This window comes from Pteropus medius, unplaced genomic scaffold (assembly GCF_902729225.1).
Source record: "Pteropus medius unplaced genomic scaffold, Ma_sr-lr_union100, whole genome shotgun sequence".
NCBI classification, from domain to species: Eukaryota; Metazoa; Chordata; class Mammalia; order Chiroptera; family Pteropodidae; genus Pteropus; species Pteropus medius.
In genome coordinates, this window is record NW_024344374.1 from 5220131 (window position 1) to 5246502 (window position 26372).

The 26372-nt window shown below is 37.1% G+C and overlaps 1 protein-coding gene across 2 annotated transcripts in view; it reads right to left on the minus strand.

Moving 5' to 3' along the window:
- The window catches only part of SVEP1 (sushi, von Willebrand factor type A, EGF and pentraxin domain containing 1), a 153353-nt gene that overhangs the window by 119348 nt on the left and 7633 nt on the right, over positions 1 to 26372 (minus strand). The window contains exons 1-2 of one of the 2 annotated variants that reach the window (XM_039870680.1): positions 24719 to 25492; positions 2904 to 3159 (exon numbers count right to left, since the gene is read on the minus strand). In XM_039870680.1, the coding sequence (XP_039726614.1) occupies positions 2904 to 3159; positions 24719 to 25249 (787 nt within the window). In that variant the 5' untranslated portion in view covers positions 25250 to 25492. Of the gene's footprint in view, positions 1 to 2903; positions 3160 to 24718; positions 25493 to 26372 lie in introns of those variants that run through there. The other variant, XM_039870681.1, reaches the window with a different exon arrangement.

Here is a 26372-nt window from a genome sequence, read left to right on the forward strand (position 1 = left end):
AAAAAATATATGAATTAACAGTTGAATGTTACTCTCTCTTGTTACTAAAATTTAAGTGCAAGCTGGAGAAAATATCTTTTCATATCTGTCTAGTCTAATTCCCACTGCTCCCCACTCCCACCCAAAGATGAAATGTGTTATTTGCGCTCCCATAGACTGAGGGTTTGTTTCAGCCGGTTAAGTTATTTCAGTCTGAGACCTCATCAGAAGTTCTCGAGGCCATGCAGGGTCAGGCAGAAATTAAGTACTTCGGCGAGGAATCTCCAGATGCAGCAGGAAGTAATGCAGTCAGTTCCACAGCTCACTCCTCTGGCTTCCACACCAGCAAAGCTCCGCTGCCTCAGTGTGAGGTCAGGCAGCAGTAACCAGATCTACAAAATCCTCGTTCAAATACATAAGAAAACTACAATCCTGACTGCTGCATAAGGGGGTTGCTTGTGAGCTACTGAATAAACAATAAATGGCATCATTCCCATAGTTATTTGGTTAAAGACTTAGATAAGGGCACCAAGAGAGTTGAGTAACAGGACCAGAATCTGGTTTAATCTCTCATTTTTAAGTAAATTATCACACTTTCTGTAAATGGAGATCATACTGATTTACTTGAGCTGCTCTGAGGTGAGGCATGTTAGGAATTCAACAACTCAGGCAGAGTTACTCAGATAGTGACTTAACAGAGTTGTTGAATATGACTGATCCAGATTGGATGGCCCCGTATCAGGCAAACGATAAGTTCCATTTACTATGTTGAAGAAGTTCAAAAGTCTTAGCCCAAATTCCAATACTAGGTCCATGGTGTTAAGCCCAAATAGAGTGATGAGCCCATGGACTGTAAGGCACATGGACTGTAACTGAATACCTGGAAAGGAGATTGGTGATGGCTTCAATTATGGAACATCTGTCTCTACTCATGAAGACTCTGAACAATAGACAAGGTCAAAGTCAGGGGAAGACTCCAGCCCCAAGGGAAAGAGACCAGTACAACCAGGCATTCTATTAAAGCTCCATCTAACAGACTATATGTGGGTGAAAGGTCTGCAACATGGGCACTCGACTCTGAGACATTAGGCCGTAAGTTTATTTGGTAGAAGAGCAACTTAGGGAGCAAGAAAAATCTAGCTATCAAGACTGGTACACTGGCATCCAGGTCTGGGAGAGAGATAAGTACATAAGTTACACACTGGAGAAGCTATTATTCTGTACCGTACGTCTATTGAGAATGGCCAAAAACATGGACAGTCTTGAGATCAAGAGTGGATCCATCTAAACTAAAAGTAGCTTCAGGAAATATAGAGGCTGGGAAAACGAGGCTCTTTGCCTTTGACCTGATCAGATCTTTTCAGTAAGAGCAGGATCTTCTCTTACCAAACCCAGAAACTCAATCAGAGTAGTACACATTCTAGATATTCATTTATTACAATAAAAGTGATGCCTTCTAAACCCATGCTGTAATATTGTAACCAAAAGAAGGCTCTGTTGCACCCAGTTTCTAGGTCAACTCACATTAGGGTAGAAGGTCCCAATCCTACATGACAGAGAGATGAAAAGACTGGAAATTAGTCCTTTCCGACATAGCTCATAGAACCTATAATTTCATAGTTCCATCTAGTAACACAGCCACCCTGCTTTCCCATTCAACACATCACTTTTCCCTAAAAAAAGGAGAAATGAAAGAAGTCCCAGTTATTGAACTTCTGCCATGTGCCAAATACTATGCCTGGTGAAATTTTAAACATTTTTATTTAATTCTCCAGATAAAACTATGTTGTATATAATATTTCCATTTTAAAAGCAAAGGTATCTGAAGCTTATAGATGTTAGATAGATTTCTTATGGTAATAATCTTGGACAGTTATTGAGGGCTTAGTATAATAGGCTTTCAGTAACTTTCAAAATCACTTTATATGTATTAACCCACCTAATCCTTATAATAAACCTATGAAGTAGGTAAAATTCTCATTCCCTATTCTATTAAAGATAAACTTAAGGAGTACAAAAGTTAAATAATTTGCCAAAAGCCCCTCAGCTAGTGGATAGCTAAGCTGGATTTTCTGCTGTACCTATAGCTGACCTGAGATCTTGCCCTAAAATCTTCTCTTGGAACTACAGTAGGTTTGAGTTTTTATGAACATCACTAATTGCTTGAAACCTCATGTTGCCAAGATTTGCTCATCAAATCAAATCTTTCACATGGATACCTGCAAGAATCAAGCTTAATTTGCTATATGGCTTTGATCTGAAGCTAGATCTCTTGTCATCTCCTAATCTGCACTTTTTCTTGTGGCTCAACAAGACACATGCCCATATGCTTGATAGTTCATCTATCTTAAATCATACAACTAAACATTCTTATAAATGATGTACAAAGAATCTAATGAATGGATTTACTGGTTTCATTTCCTGTTGGGATAATGCTCTTCAGTTTATTCATAAGGATATTTATCTTCAAATTATCAGGTCAAGAAATATGTGTTAAGTATTTACTGTCCCTATATCTTCATGTGTATTTCTGGGAAACATTCTGGTGAGATTCACTATGGATGTTTCTGAATGTTTACTTCATCTTTCCAGATAACTGTAAAAGGCTTCCCACTCTGTGTGTGGTCTCAAAACACACCTAAATTCATTCCATTGATTCTAATGGCTCCTGCAGGGAGCATATGGATATTTTAGTGAAATTATATCACAGCTGTTATAAACAAAACAAATATTCTTGTTGCAAGGTCAGAATGTCATCTGTAATTATGAAGTTCCACACATCTCATAATACACCAAGGACACATGGGTGTCGTGCTCAGCAAAGACTTCATAGGGTTGGTATGACCCTCTGGTGGGTTTCAAACAATAAGAGAGAAGAAAACCCCATTTAGATGCACTATGTTATACTATTAGGTTTCCAATACCTTCATGCAATGCCCGGCGAGCTAAAGCCTCAAATTCTTCAAAACTGTGGAGTAGGAAGCAGTGTTCTTCCTTTGGGGTGGAAGCCATGTCATTCAGTTCTCGAATGTTTCCTTGCCATATGCCAAAAGTGAAGATCTCCACTCCAAAATCTTTCAGTGATGCTGCAATCGGTCTAGGATCTCCCCCATTAGAATATCCGTCCGTAATGAGAAATATAACTTTCGTCGAGTTTTCTCTAGAATGACGAAGAATTTGCTGTAATGAAACGCACAAGTAGTATGAGTTGGTGTTGCAGTTGACCTACTATGTGCTTCCCTTCTTATGTAAAATAGTATTTGTGAAGATCATTGGCATTTCACGAGACTGAGGAAAGTAACACTGAGCAGTGAAAGTAAAATAGAAATAAGCACAGAGCACAGACTAGAACCTACAATAGTCTCACAGAACCACAATAAACCTAGAAGCATTTAGAATGCATCATCACCACCAGCAGCAGCACTGTCATGGGCCTTGCTAATGAAGAGCAGCAAGTATTTATGAAATGAATTTTTATTAATATTATCACTTACTGTTAAATTATAAATATAATTTTTTATTTTCGGGCTCTCGAAACATGAACCAAATCTGAAAGAAAATTTAACAGAATATATCTTTTCCAGAGTTCATAATGGCCAACCTGCTTTCTATATTCGTTTTTCCACTGCTCCTCCAATATTGCAGAATTGATTCACTACTTCATCTTTTTTACTGGGACCTCCCAGTATTAGCATAAAATCAGCTATTTTTAGCAATGTCCTATCCTTATGAGAAAATACTGATGCTTTTGCTCTATTATTTTTGGATAAGGAGTTATGATTTATAAATGTTATATGCCATCCCTTCTCTGTAGATAGGAGAAAAGATAAAAACTTTTTTAAAAGGCATTTATTTACTGCCACTGATACTTTGTAATAACAAACTGTAAAGGCACAAGAAATCGAGCTGTGACTCTGGCTTTGCAACTAAATTTCCTGTTGTTGCTTTTTTGTTATAAACTGATAAGAAAGGTAAAAAAGGGCCACGGTATATTTTCTGTCAAGTTTTTAGAAGATATTCTATGTTTATTAGGCAATAATTCTAGAAACACTATATTCAGAAAGTAGGAACAACAATTATATCCTGTTTTGTAAAAGTCAGAAAGAGATGATATAATTTAAAAAATAACTGCCTCAATTCACTTTAAGGGGCACACTCAGCTGAAGATCCACATTTGGTCAGATTATAAAATTTATGTTTATGGAAAGCATTCTTCATTAGTCTACAATCATTAGGTATTGATTCCAACTCAATAACTCTTACCAAAATTCCTAGTGTTTGTGAGCTAAAGATAAAGCCATTACACCTTCATTTAAAGTCAACTGAAATAAACTAAAAATAACTCTGGAGAACATCTGGAAAGCTCATAATTTGAGAAGTATTCAAATATCTCACACCACTCCTTCTCAAAAATCTACTACTACTAGCTAGTAAAGGCTACTAAGGACATGCCAAAGAGAATTAGAAACCAGCCTGAAGAAGCAACTTTGGCCAAATAAAGTGAATTTGAATTTGTTTGTAAAGTATAAACATATATAATTTATATATAATACGAAATATAACATATATATATTTCAGCTAGTACATGCCCCAGGTAAAACGCCCTATCAATATAAATGATCATTGGAATGGATTGAAATATATACATACACTTTTTTTCATTCAGTACCACCTCTGGGGAAAAATCCAATTATCTGTTATGGATGACATAAAGCTAGATATGATTTTATTTGTCTCTAAAATTGTACTTCGGTATTCAAAAGCGCGCTCCTAGTTCTAGCACTCCGAGATGTATCAAGTTGTTTACACCATCCTGGCTCTTTATAAGTGATAAACTCTTTCTGAGTTGTCCCAGTTTGAAATCATAACCTAATCTCCATGGACACTCCCCTAAGCTTTTGCTCATTTTGACTACTCTCTCTTCTATAAGACCACAGCAGTAGCTGTAAGCAAGACACTAACAATGAGACTTTTGATGGAGAAGAAAAAAAGGAAATCGTCTTTTTCAATATGGCATTCTTGACAGCGCCTGGCACACAGCATGTGCTCATAAATCTTTATTCAATGAATGAATTAACGAATGAGTGGAGTGGATAAATTCTAGGATACTCTGGAGTTAATGGAATGAACTGGTCTTCAGTGAGCAGTAGAATTGTATAGAATATCTGTGTGGGTGTGTGTGCATGCATGGGTACACAAGCTCTGTATCTGTATAGTTTTGTACAAAAATAAAAATAAAGTTTTCTTTTTGTGCCTTTATTGTTCTTCTGACACGAACAAATACTATCTTGTAATATTAATATTAGCTCATGTCAATACCATTCCTTATCATCAGGTTAGGATTTAGTGGACATTTCTTGCTGTACTACTTCTTACATAAACAATACTTTTAGCTGTGGTTCTATTTTTCTTCTTGGGAACTGGTGAATATTTACAGGAACCATTCTATCTGTTGGCAAGACAATATATTAAGCTTAAAATACTAAGAATAATAGCAGGACTAATCCAGTAATCCAAGCAAAGAATTACACAAGATCTGGGTTTGGAATGCACTTTAAAGATAGAAGAGGAGTGGATAATTTACTGAAAATCATTTGTTCTTCTCTCTCAATCTTTGTGCTTTGTCATACTTGGATAAAAACATAAGTCAATAAAAACATTTTTTTATCCCATAGATCTAAGAAGTAAATAGATCTGGGGTAATGTTTGTGGAATGTGGCAGAGACCTAGCATTTGACTCTTTTTAGTGTTCCTGAAATGGTTTACATCATCTGCTATCCTCTGTAAAGCATTTAAGACATAGAATTTTTTTTGGTTCAGAATACTGAATGAGGCAAACCCTTTGCTGCCAAAGAAAAACTCAACATGAACTTTGTATGGCAAAAGGTTATCACCATCTGTATTGTATCAAGCCTCTGATTAGCTTGTATAAATAGCTGGGAGGGAAGTAAGCTCCCCTTGTCCAGCCATAGTCATTAGAATGATAAAAATGCAGGGTTGTGTAACATTGTTCTAACACCCGAGATCCATCACCATTACACAAGATTGCAACCCCCTCTCCCAACCCCACTCCAATCAGGCCACAAGAGAAATATTTTGAAAAATGATCTTGAAAGAAAAAAAAGAGGTCACAACAAATCTGACTTGGGGACAATATTTGCCCTTGGGCTCCATTAATTAAACTCCATGTGGATGTAATTTCAACTGCAACACAAACTCAGCTGTGAGAAGCCACCGCAGCCAACCTTGAGTGATGGTTGTCATAAGTCGTCTTTTAAAATACTTGACTTTGTGAACTATATCAGAGCCATTCTCCTCCAGAGAGCAGAAAACTAGTAAATTATGTCAGTGTTTCAGCTTGTTTTCCACATTTTCTTTCCCTGTTAGGAAACATTAACTACAAACAAGACACCATAACCGACAATAATACTTTCCTCATCCTTCGAATTCTAAAATTTCACCAAACTTCATTTAATGTGAATATTCAAATATTCTCCAGTTTAAGGAATGTTTCTTGTTTTATATTTTTGAATAGTATTTCTGGGAAATAAGTTATTCATCTGTTGGCTCCTCATTTTCTGGACTTCATATATCCTATCCTTTTTTTCATTTTTATCTCATTCTACTTCCTCCTGAATTCGGTAGAAATGTGTCAGGCTTTTCTTCCATACCCCTGTTTGGTTTCATGTAGTGTTGTTTCTCTTCTCTTCTACTTCTAATTAAGAATTAATCTTGGCATTGCATTTATTTTCCTTGTTACTATGGACAAGCTCAGGGGAGGCTCTGCACAGTGGGCCCTATAAACTCAGATACCCAAAGTAACCACATAGGATGCTCTGAACGTAAAAATTCCTAAATAAAAGCAGGTCATGGTGGGTAGTCATGTTTTTGGCTTGTAGCTTCCTTGACAAAGGTCAGTCTTTACCTTAAGTGAGCAAGTGCATTGCCTTTGTGCATCTAAGATAACATACCTTTGAAATGTCAGCATAATCTCCTTTTTCAGACTCATTATGGCACATCCACTGTACCAGAGCAGAGACCATACAACCCCTCACTGTTATCTTGTTCCCGAAATACCATCTCTGTGTGCTGTAAATGTTAATTATTAACTGTCCAGTACCCATCAATGTAAAAGAAGTATGTGTCTCTCCATTTTACTTTTTATCCAATCCCAGAGATTTCCCTGCTTTGCTTTCTCTCGCTCCCTTAATCTACCACCGATACATTTTATGTAACTCTCTTTAAGTCTCCTCCTTTGATTCTAATTTATAAAATAAGCTGCAAAACTGCCATTCTCTGGAGCATTTTCTTAATCTGTTGAGATTTTGCTTCCTGACAACTGTCGTCAGTTTGGCTCAAATAAACTCATAAAAATTCTCTACAGGTTTGAACATTTATTACGTCAACATTACAATATTTCTTTATTTTACACAGTTCTCTTTATTCCTTTCAGTTTCTCAGCCAGTTTTGTTTTCATTTCAGTCTTTTATCTCCTCACTTCTCATCTCTATTTCAATGTTTTATTTACTATGTTAAGTACACAAAACAAATGCTTTCTAGGGTATTGTTCTGTTTTTCATAGTGAATTCTTGTACACTATCTGTGTCTTGTACACTATCTGAATTCATTGTGAATTCTTGTACACTATCTGTGTCTTACATTCTTTCTTTTTTTAGCACAAAATTTTCAAAGAAGCCAGACAGGTTTTTTTCCTCCTTTTTTCTCATCCATGAATGAAGAGGTACATCCAGTCATAGCATTTGCAACAAACAATAAACTGGGTAAAATGAGTGTTAGAATCCACGGCTATAAAACTTGCTATTATTATTATTAAAACAAACTGATAACCTACCCAAGTGATCACTGAAAAGGGTTAAAAATAAGCCAAGCACCGTATCTATTCAAAAGAGGGTCTAGATCAGCACTGTCCAATAGAATTTTCTGTGATAATTGACATGCTATCTGCTTTGTTCAATAGCCACTAGTCACATGTAGCTACTGAATACTTAAAATGAGGCTATTGCAACTGTAGAACTTAATTTATGATTCTATTTAATTTTAATTAATTTAAATAGCCACATCTGGCTAGTGGCTATAATATTGGACAGTGTAGGTCAAAATAGATATATCCTCATACCAGGGGGAACAAACACAAGTCTAGAGCAAGCCTATGAAAATACTGTGTAAACTTTAAGAACCGCGAAATCAACTTGAAGATTTAGAAGAATACATAACTTAATACCGAAATAAGAAAATAAGCACATTGGAATGGTGCTTGTGTTACTAGGATTTAGAAAGTCAAAGCCTCTACAGAAACAGGAACTAAAAGCCATAGAAAGAGAACAGGCTAAGAAGAAAACAGATGTGTAGGAGGAGAGGGATTTGATAAGAAAAGAATGCAAGGAAACCAAAAATGAAAGACAGAAATCTACACTGCTGGTAGTTAAGATAAAATGTTAGAAATTCAAACTGATAAAGCTTAGTACAAATTTTAGTGTAGAAAACTGCTGACTCCTTTTCTCTTATAAACCTAGAAGCACAATTACAAATAATTACTTCCAAACTGAATTCAAATAATATTCAAAAAATCTTTCTCCTTTATTCAATAAGGCTTATTCCACAAATGCAAAAGATTAAAATTAGTAAATCTTTTGCTGTAGTACAAAACAATAATTGTCACGATTAAAAGAAAAGAATAGTCCACAATGCTAAAAAGGAATAAAATAAAATTAATTTCTCTTTTTAATAAAAAATTAGGGCTAAAAAGATAACGTCATTAATATGATAGGTTATTTTAAAGCAACAATATAAATCATGCTCAATTGTGAAAAAAGCTTATTTCTCAACTAGAGAAGGAACAAATCGATCATTCTAAGTATTTCTACTATTATTTAAAATCCTTTTGAAATTTTTAGCCAAGGCAATAAGACATAAAACCAGAAGAAATATGGCACTTCTTAAAGTTTCTGCTCTTCAAAAAATCAAAACTAGAAAGCAAGGAACAAATTGAAAAATATATCCATTATGCTTATCAAATAAAGTATTAAGGTCCTTAAAATATGAAGAACTTTTACATATCACTAAGAGATAGAGAAAAATCATAGAAATATAGGTCTGTGTTTTGACCAAACAAAATGAAGACCAAAAAAATATTCTATTTTTGTCAGAAAATGTGAAAAAGATTTAACTTCACTAATAACCAAAATAATGTAAGTTAAATAATAATAATACTATTTTTAAATACTTCTTAAATAACCAAAGATTTTTGGTTATTGGGAATGCCACCTGGACTGGTAATATTTGGAGTATAGCACGACAAAGTGACTAACGCCTTAAAAATTTCACACTATTTGAACTTAAATTCTGCATCTAAGGATAGCTTAAGGAAATAACTATGGATACACACGGAAGATGATCAAAAGGATGTATACCACAGAATAATTGCCAATAATAAAAAAAAAATGGAAACTGATTATATAACTTACAGTGCAATCATATATCATTACCATGAGAGTATTGAATAATATTAAATTTAAAAGTAGATACCAAACACAATTTTATTACATTAGTGTGCATATGTGTGTGAATGTACAGCATGTATATGCACGTATGTATGAGTATGATAGATAATATATACATCAAATGTTGATTATATCCTAGTAGTAGTATATTTAAGAGTTTTTATTTACTTTTATTTCACAGTTTTATATCATTTCCAAATTTTTTCTTTCTCCTCTCCTCTATTTTCCCCCTGGGGAAGGATGTGAACTCAGAAATTCATGTCTTACCTATAGACTAATGATCCCTAAATCTATGCCAAATTAAACTTGTAAATACCCAATATGAAGTTTCGGTGGTCCAGTAGACAACTCTGCCTGAACAGGCCTCTCAAACTCAACATATTCTCTTCATGCACAAATAAGGGCTCTCTTCTGTTTTCAAGATATATCAAATGTAGAATCTGTTGATATACTCACCCCATAATTATAGTTAATGCTTATATATCTGACTATATCCCAAGCTAGATTGCAAGATACTATATTCGAAGATTGACCCTTATATTCTTTTACTCTATTGCTGATCAAAAAATAACTATGAAATAAGTGGATGAAAGAGAAAAACAAACAAATGCCTTAATTTTTACTAGCTGTATGTTCAACATGCAGAATAAACTAATAAATTCTAGACCAAATGTTTTACGGGGAATCCTGTTCTGCAATTGTGAAATGAAAACTCATATAAATATTATATTTAAACTTATTTCACCAAATCCACATTGACCCTCTATTAAATAATAGGTACTGTGCTAGGAATTTTTAATCATACTATTTGATGATATAACAGAACCATTAACTCTAGTTTTTAAACTAACAAACAAAAAGTAAAACAATGACAAATGTATAACCAGGAAGAGTATTCTGCCATAACTAAGCTTTCTTCTTTAAATTGTAATGACAAATCAATCATATTTGGTATGTCTCATTTATTTTAAGTATTTACTCAGGCTTCATAAACTGAAATTCTAGAATGAAAAAAAAAATGTTGGCTTGAGTAACATTGAGGCTATTTATTACAGTCTAGCCAAATCACAGAAGAACCAGAGGGTCAAAGAAGAACTTAATCCCGGATTTATGGTCACAGTTTTTCCACCCACATACATGCTTTAGTTATTAAACATGGACACAAATCATTTTGAAATGGACTCATGGGGACAGTATATCAAATTGTGAAATGGTGTGCACGAGTTGATGAGTAGCAGACTTAATCCAGACCATAAAAAAAAAACAGAGCAAACACGCAAAAGACCAAACAAATATCTAATAATGCCAAATTCCATCACTTGTTATATAAGCACACAGGAATAAATAAAATCTAGATAGCAAAGAGTAAAGTTCCAAATGAGAATCAGAGGGCTGACATATCACTCTTAAACAAATTGCTAATTTACTACAAGATAATAAAATCAAATTCAACACTATATTAATGTCATTATGAATAACTTTATTAAATGATTTCAGTTGATGTGTTCAATGACTATACAACATGACCAAGTGGCAATGAGCCCATAAAGTCAAAATGAGAATTTCTTTATGTGCCTCACATCAAGAGATCAAATGAAAAAGATATTCTCCAATGACATTTGGACAGCAGTTTTGAGATTTTACAAATGACTCAGGCAAAGAATAGAGAGGTACTTAATTAGTGTGACAAAGAGAGCTATCATAAACCAACGGGCAAAATCATATTTGAAGCATTCTCACTAAATTCAGGAACAGGGTGAGAATGTCCCATCACTTCTCTGTGGGAAGTCTAGCCAACATAATGAGGCAAAAAAACCAGAAATAAGTGTAATAAAATATTACTCATATTTCACATGAAGGAAAATCAAAAAGAAAATATTGAGAGGTGTTGAGAATGCATTATGCATAATAATTATTTTAGCTGCAAAGTTTTTCAGTAATAACTTATCAGTAATAGAAGATTTAAAAATTCAATTGTGGTATAGCTACATGATAAAACATAGTTGAAAGGTAATTTTAACATATTATGGTATGGAAAAATATCACTGTGGAGCTTTAAAAATAAAAACTACAGAAAGTGCTTATAATTCATATTTACATGTAATGATTACATACGTACCCACATACATCAAAAGAGTAAGAGACTAAAACTGCAATTATATTTTCCTATTTTATCTAAAATTATTAATGGATATATCATTTCCATAATAAGAAAAAATAGCAAAAATTACTTTTAGAGAAACATTTGCAAATGGAAGGTAGAAAAGACTTTTTAATGGTTATCCTTGAGTTAAAGGTATTTGCAGTTTCAAGATAAAAAGTTATAGAGATGTCTTAACCACACTTGGTTGTCATTAAGTATTGGATATCTACTTAATTAGCTTAAACCAAGTTGGGGACTTTGGGAAATATATAGGAATCTCTCTCCTAACTGAAGAGCAGGAAGAAATGAGTCTCAAGAGGGACTGGAACAGGCACAACCAAGCCACAAGAACCACAAGGGCTGTGCCCTCCAACCTTCCATCTGTATCCTCTGAGGCCACACTGCACATTGTCTCAGCTTCTGTCTGCACAGCTTCATTCACTCCGCCTTGCACTGATGAGATTTCTCTGGACCGTGCACAGTCATAACTCTGTATACCTTACCTAAAGACAAAAAAAAAAAAAAAAAATCTACCCCCTCAGAGCTCTTTGTGTCCTAGTCAAGATTCCCAAGAGAGAGAATATAAATGATCCAACTTAACCTCTGCATTGCCACCTCAATCCAAACAGAAAGGGACAAGCCCCTGAGGTGGGCAAGTGATTAGGAAGAGAATGGGTGTGGCTCTTAGTGAAAACGGCTGTTGGTTGAGATGGACTACAATAGACATGAGCTACAAAAAAAAGAAAAAATCCAATGCTATGCCTAGACTTATCCGTAGAAAAATTGTTTTAGAAATTTATCAGGTCAAATTGTCCTTCCTAAAAAGCACCAAATTCCCAGGAAACACAGTGTAGAGATTGAGAGAATTCAAGTATAAAAATATTATTGAGAAAATAGAAAAATGTTATTTATTATTCAAAGCTGTCAGGAAAGAAATGATATCTTTTTACCAGGTATTTTAAGAGCAACCAGGAAGGTAAAGTTTAGCAGTTTAGAATATAAGAAAGACACAGAGAATCTAACCATTATATTGTAAATATTTGGGCTTCAGCAACAACTCAATGCTAAAACTCATCAAAAAGCCAGACATATTTCAAGTCAAATATAGTGACACATGGGAGATTCAAAGGGGCACAAGTTGAGGAGAGATTTTTAGTTCATGAACTTATTATATATTTTATTATAGTTATCTTAAATTTATCAAAAACACATTTAATTGTGACATATATTAGCAATCCAAATAAATGACATTTGGAAGTTCATCTTTTCTTTTTTGTTGTTGTTTTGTATCTTTTAAGTGAATATCCATGTAATTACCTTTATAGAGAAAAAAATTATGCATATCGTTTTTAAAAATTAAAATTAACTCCCAAATGATTTACAGTTTTTTGCATAGATTACTTTACAAAGATTTTTTCTTTTGTGAAATGGGATGGCATATGAAAAAAAGAGGATTATTATGATATAAGGGAACACCGAGTATCCCAGATTAGGATACATTAAATTTAGGTGGAAGATCAAGTTTTGTACAGAGGTTTGGCATGTAAATTTATAAACTTAAGTTTACACTGCATGATATTTTAAGATAGAAACTAGATGTATTAGGACTAGAAAAACCGATTTTGCTTGAGTCACATTTTTATTTGAATAAAGGGTATGAGGTTGAGTACTGACCTTGGATTAGAGGAAGCTAAGAATTCAGTAATTCGATAAATGAAGAGGACAGAGGCAGATGTGTTATGAGAAGAAGATATGCTCTCCCACTGCTGCAGTGGCTTGGTCTCTGCAATGATTGGTAGATACATCTGTTAAAGGACCTGAGGTGGGAGATGCTAGCAGATGTAATTATACTGTATAAAATGGTATCTGAGGAGTAATTCCTCAGACTGACTGAGAATAAAGGAGGTGAGGGAAGAGGGTGATCACTTGAGACTATCATACACTTTAGAGAGTACCCATCCAAATGTCTTAGTCCTGTGTCTCTTAGTTTGCTCCACATTCACATACCCAAGTTCCCCTCACAGCTGCCCTCTCGGCCTCATGTCTTTCCAATGAACCTGGTTGGTATTTATCAGTGGGTCTTGAATCTACTAGCTCTTCTGGCAACAGAGCACAGAGGCAATATTACATGGTAGTTAAGAATTTAAACTTTGGCCCAGACTACCTGGATTTGAATTCTAGTACCTTAACTTACCAGCATTGTAACTTTGGTCAAGTTACTTACATTCCTTGTGTCTCAGCTTCCTCACTTGTACTTTGGAGATGATGATAATAACCTAACTGAGCAGATTTTTCTGTTGCAAAGATTTAATGAATTCATATAGAAAAAGTGCTTAGACTGGTACCTGGCAAGTAGTAATTACTCATTACCATTATCATGACAGGAACATTTAACATGTTGCTAGAATACGTCTGTCAAGTGGATACCAATTATAATAAAACCCACATTTCAGTCTGAGCTATGAATGAAAACAAGTAATCATATTTGCAGAGGCTGACAAGATAGGATAGAGGATTAGGGAAAATTGTGACTCTATAACCAGTAACCACACAACACTACCAGAGCCAAGAAGTGGGTCATAATGCTCTGGGCAGAACAGAAAAATAACTACTTGAACCTGTGCTGTTATGAGGATAATATTACGGGAGTGGTTAAAGGGTAGCACTGACAGTGACGTGGACAGGGGCAGGAACTCTTAAAAGAGTCTGTGGATTCCCTCTGAGCATCCTGGATGGAGTTCTCTCCAGAGGTGTTGTGGGCACTTGCTTCCTTGACCAGGTTTAGGGGAGAAAAACTAGAGACTCATACCTGTCTGAGATTCTACTTAACTCTATATGTTGCTCTCATGAAAATGTGGTCTGAAAGGTGAATTATTATTCACCCCATTATAATCTATCATTTAAAAAGTCAAGCATTTATTGCTGATTCCTTTGAGAATATGGCATAACTATTCTTTTTTTAGTTAGTAAATAAATACACTAAAATTAAAAATGTTAAAGATATGTCTTTTCAAGAACTCTAGAGTTATCATGAATACCATTTTTTATTGGTCTTGCAGCAAATATAAAGTCAAATAAGATGTGATCTCTGTCCTCAACAAGCAGACGTCACTTAGACAATAAGTGCTACCCATGTCGACTAGGATCACCTCTCAAATAAGCTACTTGCACTTGAATCTTCATCTCAGGTTCTGCTTCTGGCACCGGCCTTGTCTCTGGCTGGCTTCGTTGCCATTAAGTAGGCACAGGTGCAAATCGAGGCTTCTGCCCAAGAAAATTTTCAACTAGTATAGAGAAAGCTGATCTCCCCTTCACTAAGCTGCTGGTAGGAGAAAGTACTCCATGAGGTTCAGGAGAGATTTTCCTTTCAGTACGAACACTGCTCTCCCCAGTGATCCCAGTGTCTGCTCTGTTTCTCTGGCTCTATTTTTCTCCCCAGATGTCTGTGGTATAAACGAATCAATCAGGTACTGGGTGGGGAGTGTCATGATGAAGTTCGTAGGGCCTGTTCAGCACAGTATTCGAGATCTCTGAGGAAATGCACAATCTCAATTGTTGGTGACTCTTTTTAAAATGTGGACTACTGAATGCTTCTTAGTTTAAGCCCTGGGTCCTGGTGCCACATCTGGGACAACAAGGTCTCATATAACATCCTGTTGCCGATGAGTACCTAAAATACGGATTTTTATGACTGATTAGATACAAATAGCCTAAACTTTGGTGTCTTTATTGCTAGGAAATTCCAGCAATAACTGCCTGAAATCATCACTTTTGGAACAATGATAAAAAGCCAAGCATGCATATTTTGAAGGTGATTGTGACTAAAAAGAGAAATCTTGGCTAAAAACAGTACTGTAAAAAACACAAATAAAAACTGCTTGATTTCTTTCAAAGTCAATTTTCGATTCATATGGAAAGGTAGAGCCTAGAAAATCAGATTAAAATGATGAGGCCTTACTGCAGATACGACTCAACTGATAACAGGTCAAAATGAGTGAGCCAAGTTGAAAGAGATGCCGATATCAAAGCACACTATCAGACGACACATCTGAATGTGTCTGAACCCGCTCCATCAACAACCTCAGGCAAACCGACTGCCTTTTACTGACTAGGACAAAAATCACAATGAAAAAAATGAACTTTAAATGCTAGAGGAGAATTAGTTGTACAAAATGGGTTGTTTGAGACAATTATTTCATTTACATGTGATACCATTAAAAGGGTTAGAGAACATCCTTCCTGCCCAAGTATGTTCTTTGATGAGTATTACCAACGAGCATGAGAGACTGACAAAGCAGTGGGTCAGCATCTCTCTGTGTGTGACAAGCCAAAAGACGGCCATGTTCTCCTGCCCTCTCAGCGAGGTGATGGAGTCAGTTATTTCTACCATCTGCAGCCTCAGCACCCTGCTCTGTGTCACATCTTGGCCAGCTGTCCTGGCTCCTCTCCTCAGTGAATACCTACAGGTAGCTTGCCAAGCAGTGAAACAATCACTATCATCTGTGTGCAGTTTTTTATGTGAGTCTGGATTCTCAAGATCCAGTTTGATAAGGAGAGAGGAGAGGGGACAGGTCAAAATGACTGAGTACCATGGTCTGTAGGATCAGTGCTTTCAACTCAGCACAATTTTCCAATTCTTAATGGACTCAAATGCTAGAGCATTTGGCATTTGACAAAAAATAAAATAGACAGAAACTGTTTCATTTCAATTTCCTGATAATAAACTAAAGCATCATTTTATCCCTTAAAGCAGAGTTGTACTGTGGAATAGAATGCAGAAGTTCTTGTGACTATTTAAGATAAAATCTGAGATGGAAAGGATTGTTATACTTGAGACCAACCACTCCAGGCTATGCCTCCAAACGCCCCAAAGACACGTCTTCAATCGCTTGTGCCCAGGTAGACAGTGATATGCCACTTCCTAGTAAGCAATACATGTTTGTCCTAATTAACTTTCCAAAATGTAGAAGAAATGGATATATTTAAATAGGTATATGTACCACCTATAGACAAATACTGTTAATATTTTGAAATATTCTTCCTAGCTTTTTAAATGCATATATTTTATGAAATTAGACTTTTATAGATACAGTTTTGTATACTGATGGTAAACACAGAATTTCAGCTCATTTACAACATTTGGATAATCCCGTCATTAAATAACCTTTAAAAATATGATTATATCGACTACAATATATTTCAGTGGGTACTGCAGTTATGAAAGAAATATATGCTCTGAATTGGAAAAATCTCTCTTGCTTAACTCTTTACACAAATAAAACAGCAACTGCTTGAATGACCTCATGAGAAAGATAACCCAGAAGACAAATTCTTTAAAATCTTTTCATAAAGATTGATAAGAAAATGTACCCACTAGTGTGTTACAGATTTCATTTTCTCCCCACTATCATTCATTTTGAGAGAAGCACTGTAACAACATTCACACATTATAACAGTAGCTCTCACAGAGTTTTCCTATCCACAACTGGCCCCTAAACCAGAGCAAGTTATTGTATATAAGCAGACTCTGTGCCAGAAATCCATGCTTTATATGGCCTGTGCGAGATTTAGAGAACACTTTTAAAAATCTATGGGAAAGGCAGAGACAATAGACAACAGGAAATTCCTTCTAATGCAGAGGCCTCTTAACCTGACAGTTTACTCTAGAAAAGCCAAAGAAGAACCAGGTTTTCCTGAGAAATGTTCATTTGGGTTTACTAAATCAACAATGAAATACTGATTTTATTTCATAGTCTGCATCTTTCCCCACCACTCTCAGTAATAATCTTTAACTTGGGAGTGAATGCCATGTTATTTAGAAGCTTCCGGAAAACAGAAAATTTTCTGTTGCCAAGTTTAAATGAATTGCTCTGGAACTTTGATAGTTTTTAGTGAACAAGTTAACCTAGCACAAAGACTAACGTATTTTTTAGTTACACAAGGCCCGACTCTCACATCTTGAGCTGGGCCAGGCCGGTGCCCCCTAAGTGAGAAAGGAAGTGGGATTTCCGGACATTGCCTTGATTATACACACGCTCTTCCTAACACACTGGTATGGCAAAGACCACTGTCATTTCTTCAGTATCCATCCTCTCCTTTCTCTTTAGCAATAAAGTTCCATAAAACTAAGGGTGGGCATGAGACAAAGTTTCCCCAATGACACCCATGTGCGGGTATCGTGTGATTGCCAGAGAGTCTCAGAGGGAGATGTGACTGTCTTTACCTTCTCTTTTCTGGAGTCTGGAATAAGCCCTGATGGTAGGGGCTCCCATGGCCATCTTAGACCACGAGGTGACCTGAAGATGACAGAGCAGAGAGCTGAAAGAAAGGACTCTGGGTCCCTGAAGACAACACGGAGCTGCCATATTAGCGCTGAATTTTCTACTCGACTTAATTTGAGAGAGAAATAAATGTTTTCTCTGTTTAAACCAGTGGTACCTTAGAGTTTTCTATTACACCCAGCTAAACCTAATTAATTAATTGGGTTAAAAAGGAAGCTCAGAAGATAAACTACAAGTATTTATACTATCTCAGGCACTGCCAATGATTGATCCATGTAAGACTATGGAAAAGCAATCAAGGACCACATGATGAAGTTCCAGTGCCAGGTGGAGACTCTAATGAACTGAGAGAAATCACACCAAGACTTGCTATATATTCCAATTTGCTGAGTTAGCCCAAAACTCATATTTTTAAAAAAATACTATCTCCTGATGTAAAAATATCTGCCAAAACTTTAAAAAATATATATTGAATATACATATATATTTTAACACATACATGTATACGATTGACATATGTACATAAATGCATACGCACATTGAGGACCCATTGAAATGCACCCGTGGGAAGAAAATGGCCCTGAAGCCATGGTTTTTGTCCTCTGAGTTAGTCTGTTTGGCTTTATGCAACATTTTTGAATCTCTAGAAATGGAATCTCCTACTTCTCCCTGGCTTTTGATACAACTCCACATATGGAGGTAATATAGTAAAACTTGGGTGGGGATGGAGAATGGGGTGCAGGGAAAGAGGAAGACCAGATGACAAGTCAGAAGACTGAAGACAGGATTGACTCCACCTTTAGCATTTCCTTAGCTCCGTGATTAGCATTTAGTTATCCAACCTTTCCTAGTAGCGAAGCCTTTTCTGGAAAACAGATTCTGAGCACGTGTGTATAGAGAAGACATTGGGGCTGACTCTCCTATTCTTTGACCAGAGAAGGGAAGTAGGACAGTGCGGTCCACCCTCTCTGTGTCTAAGCATCCACAGTGTCTGACCAAGTATTCTCACGATGCATTTCAACCAAGCACAATAAGCTGCTGGCAGCCAATAACGGCAAGTGTCTTTAACAGTAGCAGTAGGTGTACATTCTTATTACATACCACAGTATCTGATATGCTGGGAATAACAAAACTAATAAATAAAACATATGAAAATTCTAGACTAAGGAGATATTCAAATTCAATAATTGAGAATTATTTACTTTCTCTTCAAATAATGAATTTTAGTACCACTTTAGCCTGGGAAATATACCTGAGGTCTAGATCTATTTTATGCACTGAGGATGGATTCATTCATTCATTCATTCATTCATTCTTCTAGAGTTCTGATGAACTTACAAAAGAAGATCCTGCATAAGACCAAAGCAATAGGAGAACAGTTTAGAAGTTTAAGAAGCACAAAAGAGAATGTTTCCAGCGGTACATTTAGAAATATATCTTTTCAGCATTAAAAAAGGAACTTAGCTTCCACAACAGTGAGCAATTCTTGACATCTAAATCATGTTCTAAGTTGGGAATAGCTGAATACACGGCAGATTACATGACTCCCCCAACGTCTTCCTACAGGAAAGAAGAACCCTAACTTTCCCTATTCCTTTAGCATTGGGGGCATCATAAAAACTGCTGTGAAGGCTATTATTGGTTTACTGTATGAAAACAAAATGGCTCTATTTTTATTCATCAGAGTTTTAATCTAGTGGCATCTCACATATCTCCAGGTTTTATTTTAAAAAGCTTAAAAGCAGATATGTTTTTTTCCCATTAGGCTGTGAGAGCAGATTACTCTGCAAGTAAAGGTGTGAACATATAAAATGACGCTCTTTCCTTGAAGCTAGGAAGAGCTTCTGCCTATCTATTCCTAGTCTTCCGACCATCTCTAGCTCAGATTTTTGGCAAGACAGCACATTCCCTACCAGAGGATCATATTTCTGGAACTCTGGAACAATGAAGAAAGCAGAAATTTTTTTCAAAGGAAGCTAGCTTCATGCTACGTTTAACGGATATTTATCCAAAGTGAAGAGGGAGTGAGGGGCTCTGATTTTATTTTGACATGAAAGACTTAGGAGATGGAGAATCTCTCATTCATAGTAGGGCTAACCTAAAGTATACAGTTTAGAAAAGGCAATTTATAAATACATGGTGAGAGAAAAACCAAGATGAAAGGTTATTATAAAACACTGATTCCCTGGAAAGGAAAAGCTGAAGAGCTTTCTGTTAATTTTGTAAAAGATTTTCATTTAATTAAGTTCCAGGTGCTAAATCTCCCCCCATTCTCTTGATTATATTTCTGGAAAAATCTATGCTAACTACAGATTTTACTGCTTTAGTCTTTGAACTCCTTGGTGAGTGCTGCAGGTGGTGTCTAAAAAAAAGAAAGGTCTACACTGCAGTTTATTCATTCGAATAAAGTGTGCTAATAGTGTGTCCACACATATACTCCCCATCAAATTGTATAATTCTGACACCAAACAAAAATCTGTTGTCCTTTTTATTTAGTCTATCATATATGATAAAAGATAACAGCAAATTTCACATTGGTAGAGAAAATTCTGCATCTTGAGATTGAGGAGTAAGGTGTCTGACTTGTGAGGATAACTGTGTACTTGCAAGCGTGTATCCATGTGTGTTTGCGTATTTGTCTGCCCATGTTTGTGTCTGTATGTAGTTGTGGGAGCATTCAGATTCGGATGGAAAAGATGTGAAAAACTAATTTTTCTGGAGAAAGTAATAACCTCAGAAAAAAATCTCTACGATTTTCAATTTCACATAAAGGCCAGATCACAATCAGTTCCAATACAACCATTCTGTACATACATGAGATTCTGATGAACTGCCTCATTTCCATGAGGAAATGTATAGGCTTCATATCCAAACTCGAACTAAACAACTTAACATTTTCAAACTAATTCTGCAATGAAACACGCTTGCCTGATCTCTATGGAAAAATTCATATTCAAACCTCCACAAAGGCCGCTTCTAAATACTGGTCATCTTCTGTCAATTTTCTCTGAGTATCATATTTTAATCATATCTAAGAACGCTCATCAGAGATTTGGAAAAGTTACAATAAAGACATATAAGCTTCCAGGTTAGACAGGGACTAAGTCCAGCTGACCCTCTCCTGTATCTTCTCATGACCCAACCAAAACGAGAAAAGAAAAATAAATTCAGGCGAAGTTCAATTAACACAAACTTTCGAGAAGTCTCTGCTTGTTAGATTACAAATGGATCCAGACTGAAGAAAGACACTGGGAACCTTGTTGGCAGTTCCACTCTCCAAGACAGGATGTAGGAGTTGGAAGGAGAAAGCTGAAGACAGAGTGGGTCTTGAGCAGAGCAGTGAGTACCTGACTCATTACCTATTTAACTGTTTTGGATCAACAGTCCTCAGAGGCCCCACAAACCTGGCCAAGCCAAAAAGAGGAGCTAGTATATGGCAAGTTTTCCCCTGATGCAGCAAGGTTCTTCTCTGCTGAGTGGGCTGTGACATCAGGAAGGCCAGCCACTGGGACCTAATGAGTACTTGGAGTGTAAACAACAGGGAACGGGGTCTGCAAAACTGATCCCTGCCTGCTGTAACTACTTCAATAAACAGAGCGCCTTTAAGGAGTTATTTCATCTCTTAAAGGTAAAAGCCTTTTAAACTTTATAAGAAACAAAAAAGGCACAAGAGAGAGGAAATTAGACTCAACAGGTTGATAAAATGATAGATGCTACCACCATAAACAAAATTAAAAGGCAAGAAAACACTGAGAAAAAAAATTTGCATCCTACTTAGCAGTAGACGGTTAACACCAAGATTTAAAGAGCATTTGGAAATCAATAATAAAAAAAAGAATGACCTTCAAATGAAAAACGGAAAACAATCCTAAAATATTTTAATGAATATTCAAAAAAGAGGAGCTATATATAGACAATAATATATGAAAAAAGTATTCAGCCTCACTAATAAAAAATCCAATTTAAAATGGGGCTCCATTTTTCACACAGAGTTGGGGAGGGACGTTCAAATGATACCAACCTGTGTTGACTGCATCCTAGGTACCGATCCGGGCACTGCACATAGGAGCGCAATTTGGTACCAATTTTCTGTGGAGCAACTTGGCATATGTACTAAAGCTCGTAAAAAACGGGTATACTCTTTCACGCAATAATACCTATTACTTCAGAAATTTACATTAAGGAAATCATTAGCGATATGGCAAAGATTTAGTCACACAGGGTTTTTTTTTTTGTAACAGCCTAATTATATGATAGATAATTGCATAATAAAAATAAAGGTACATACTACAGTAGAATACTGTGTGACTATTTAAAAAATGATAAAGTGGAAGTGTATTTCTTATTATGGAAAGAAAACCAAAAATATGGCAGAATAGAAAATCAAGTTACAAAAGAGATTGTACAACACAATCCTTTTGTGGGCAAACCTATATGTACATGCACAAGATATGTGTACATGTACAAAAACATACTTATTACTTACACAACTGCAAAAAGTCAGGAATGGTAGGTACCAAAATACTGCAATGTATTTACAGGAAATTTTGATACAGAAAACAGTAAAAAAATCAATGTCTATACAGTAAGAATAATTGTTTACAATTTAATTGGAAAAGATGCCATTCATAATAGCAATATTGAATAGAATATGTTTAGGTCTAAATACATGTAGAACTTAATTACTAGAAATCTATAACTTTACTGAATGATATAAAAATAATTGGTTACAAATGGATATACCATATTTTTGACTTGGAAGGACTATTATTATAAAATGTAAATAATAACCCCCAACTTAATTCAACATTTTCTGTACTGAAACCAAAATTCTGACTGGTTTCATTTGGAATATATAAAAATGAATTCAAAATTCGTATGAATACATAGGAGTTGATTTAAAAAAAAATAGAAAAAGAGAGAATTTGCACTGCCAGACATTTATATATTGTAAAGTTATAAGTAAATCAATTTGCAAAGATTAAAAATAATAGATATATAATAGGATGGAAGAGCCTATTATCCAGGGTAATAAAAAATAAAAATCCAAGAGGAAAGCAAATACCCATAAGTATATAGTGTAGGATATAAGTGGCATTCAATTAAACTGGAAAAGGATGAATGGCTATTAAACAAACGATGATGAGACAACTGGTTAACCATGTATTAAAAAATAAAATTAGACATTTTTGTCATACCATACACTAAAATGAGTTCCAGATGGATTAAACTGTTAAATGGAAAACGATTTCTCCTGTTTGGGAAATGAGACTGCCATTCTAAGAATATAAGCAAATATAGGATCTTAAGGACAAAGTTTGATGGATTTGAATATATAAAAATTTAAATCATCCATCTAACAACGCTTCAATGAACCCAAGTAAAAGGCAGTGAACTGGAAAAACAACTGCAGTATATACAAAAAAGAATGACCAGTCTTACTATATAGAGCTTTTACAAATCATTAAGGGGGCGGGGGGGGGGGTGGTGGAAAAACACATGTACCATAATTGCAAAATGGGCAAAACTTATGATCAGGTAATTACAAAAGAAAAAATATAAATGCCCAGTAAATGCACTGGAAAATGGTCATCCCCAATAAAACTTAAAAAAAAAAAAATGAATTTGCTAAAATGACACCTCTATTCACCTACCAAATTGGCAAAGATATTAAAAATACTAGGATATGTTATATTGATGGCCGTGTGGCAAACTTACTGCTGTGATACTGTGCTGGTGGGAATGTAAATGTATATAACCCTCCAATGGAGAAAGGATAATGTGTATTAAGAAATGTATAAATGTTCAGATCCTTTAATTCTGAAACTTTACAGAACTTCTTCATAAAGAAGTAATCAAAGGAGACCACTAATATTTGTGTTTACTATAACTTAATAAAAAACCTGTCCCAAATAGGTTACCAGTAAAATTATGGCGCATGTATTCAATGGAATAGCATGAAACTACTGTAGATACATAACTTCTATATTATATTAGATATATAATAATGTAGATCATTTCATGATATAACAAATGAAAATGTGGACTACAGAACAGCAAGACACCAATTTGGTTAAAAGTATATACAGATGTGCATCCTGGACAAAAGTTCAACGACATGTAAATAATGGGGTTTTAAGGGTGATGAGATTATAGTTGTTTTCCCTTTTCCTCCTTTGTGTTTTATTATTTACACAAACTTCAGCTTGCTAGTATGTGTCAGACATTTCTATATGTTCCAATATTCTTCAATTGAATATGTATTACTTCGTACTCAGAAAAAATTAAATTATGTAAAAGTTGGTCATACAGAACTGACTTCCTCTTCCAGACTAAAAATCTTGTAAAAGACTCAGAGGGCGTGCAATGAAATGCATATTGAAAGCATAAAATAACGTAAAAGAGAACGGGGGAAATAGTCAGGTAACTCCACATGTTATCTTTAGAGACACTTTGTAAAACACACTCACCTGCAGCTAGGACCGGTCTGTTCTTTACAAGCGTGAACATGGTTAGCATTTTAAAGACCCCTTCCTAAAAGGGTCCTCAAAGATCACCACTTAAGGAACCTGACATCTAGGTAAGCTTTTGAAAATCCATGATCCCATTAGACCAACACAACAATAGGAAGGTGTTATGACTCTTAATTTTGTGCGTGGGGACGCTTGACTTGGGGAGGTTGGTAGCTTGCCCAAGGTTGAAACCTGGATTAGAGCTGGGTAGACGATGGTGGCTGGGAAGAACCTGGGAGGTAGGGGGCGAGGGCCAGGGTCCGCGGGGGCCGGGTGCCTTACCGCGGCTTGCTGGAAGGCGCCCTTGGTGTAGGTGCCGCCGCCGCGGTAGGTGATGGCCGGGATCTCGCGGCTGAGCAGCGCGCACTTGTGCTGGTGCGCGCGGCGGGAGGAGATATAGTCGACGCGCGGCACCACGTTGTTCTTGGACGAGAAGGTCACGATGGCCACGCGCGTGGCTGTGGGCACCACGGGGAAGTCGGACAGCAGCTTGCGGACGAACTTGAGCTCGTTGAGGAAGTTGGCTTGGCCGACGCTGGACGACTCGTCCACCAGGAAGACAAGCTCCAGGCGCTCGCTGAGCTCCCGCAGCCGCCGCACGCGCCTCCGGAACGACTGGCCGAGCCTCTCCACTTTGCTCTCGGGCGCGTCCTCGCTGGGCGCGGGCAGCGCGGGCAGCCGCCCCGGGGCCCCCGGCGCGGCCTCGGGAAAAAGGCGGAAGCTGAAATTGCGCGTCGGAGCCATCTGCTGAAAAGTCGCCCAGCCCGAAACAAGCGCCAGACCCCAGCAACAAAAGGCCAGGCGCGGCCACATTGCGCTGGAGACGGAGCGGTCGCCCCGGGGCGCAGGCGTCGTCCCGGGCGCGGAGACGCTCGGCGGCCGGGCCCGTGGAGGGGCGTGCGCGGCGCGGGGCGCGGGACGGCGGCCGCGAGCCTCAGTGCCCTTTCATCTGACACTGGGGACACAATCCAGACTCCTCCGGCAGCGCGGGGACTCGGGAGGGGACGGCGCGCGTTCTCTCTGGTTCTTCTCTCTCTCTCTCTCTCTCTCTCTCTCTCTCTCTCTCTCTCCTCTCTCTCTCTCCTCCCTCCCTCCTCTCCTCTCTCTCCCTCCTCCTCCTCCTCCTCCTCCTCCTCCTCCTCCTCCTCTCTCTCTCTCTCTCTCCTCTGTCTCTCTCTCTCTTTCTCTCTCTCTTTTCTCTCTCTCTCTTCCTTTTTCTTCCCTCTCTCCTCCTCCTTTCTGTCCCTGAAGCCTATAAAATGTTTGAAGGAAAGGGGGCAGTCAAGAAAGATCTCCCGCTTCCCTCTTCTCCCTCCTCTCCCTCTGTCTCTCCCTCTCCGCTCTGCTCTCTCCTGCCTCTATCTCTCTCCTCCCCCTCTCGTTCTCCTCCCGGGATCAAGCCAAGAACTCGGAGATTCCATGACACCAGAACGCCGCGTCTGTCAGGCTGTCAACATGCCCTCAGCAAGCGCACCAGCGTCCGAAGCCCTGATTGATCCCATATGTCTGGCAAGAGCCGCAGAGGAATTCACTGGCGATGGATCCAGATACCGGGAGTGCCACAGTAATTGGAAACATTTTGTAGAGGAAAACACACACATGGACTGGCCAGGGGATTGAAAGCATCCTTTGAAAACTGCTTGCTCACCTTTTGTGTCTCTTTCTCCCCCTTCAGTGGCCCAAAGCCTTTCCCAAATAGATGCTTATTTGACTTTTCTGGTGGGGATTTCTGACCCGTGGTATGTGTAAGCGTGTAGACTCTTGAGGGTGCCCTCAGATCACAGCATATACGGGGTGCATCTAACCCCACAGAGTTGATCTGTCAAGGTGCTTCAGTCATGCATTTATTGACTCATCCATTTGCTCATTCTTTCATTCAACAAATGTTTTTGAGAACCTATTACATGCCAGGACTCTGGGCATATAAGGAGGAACA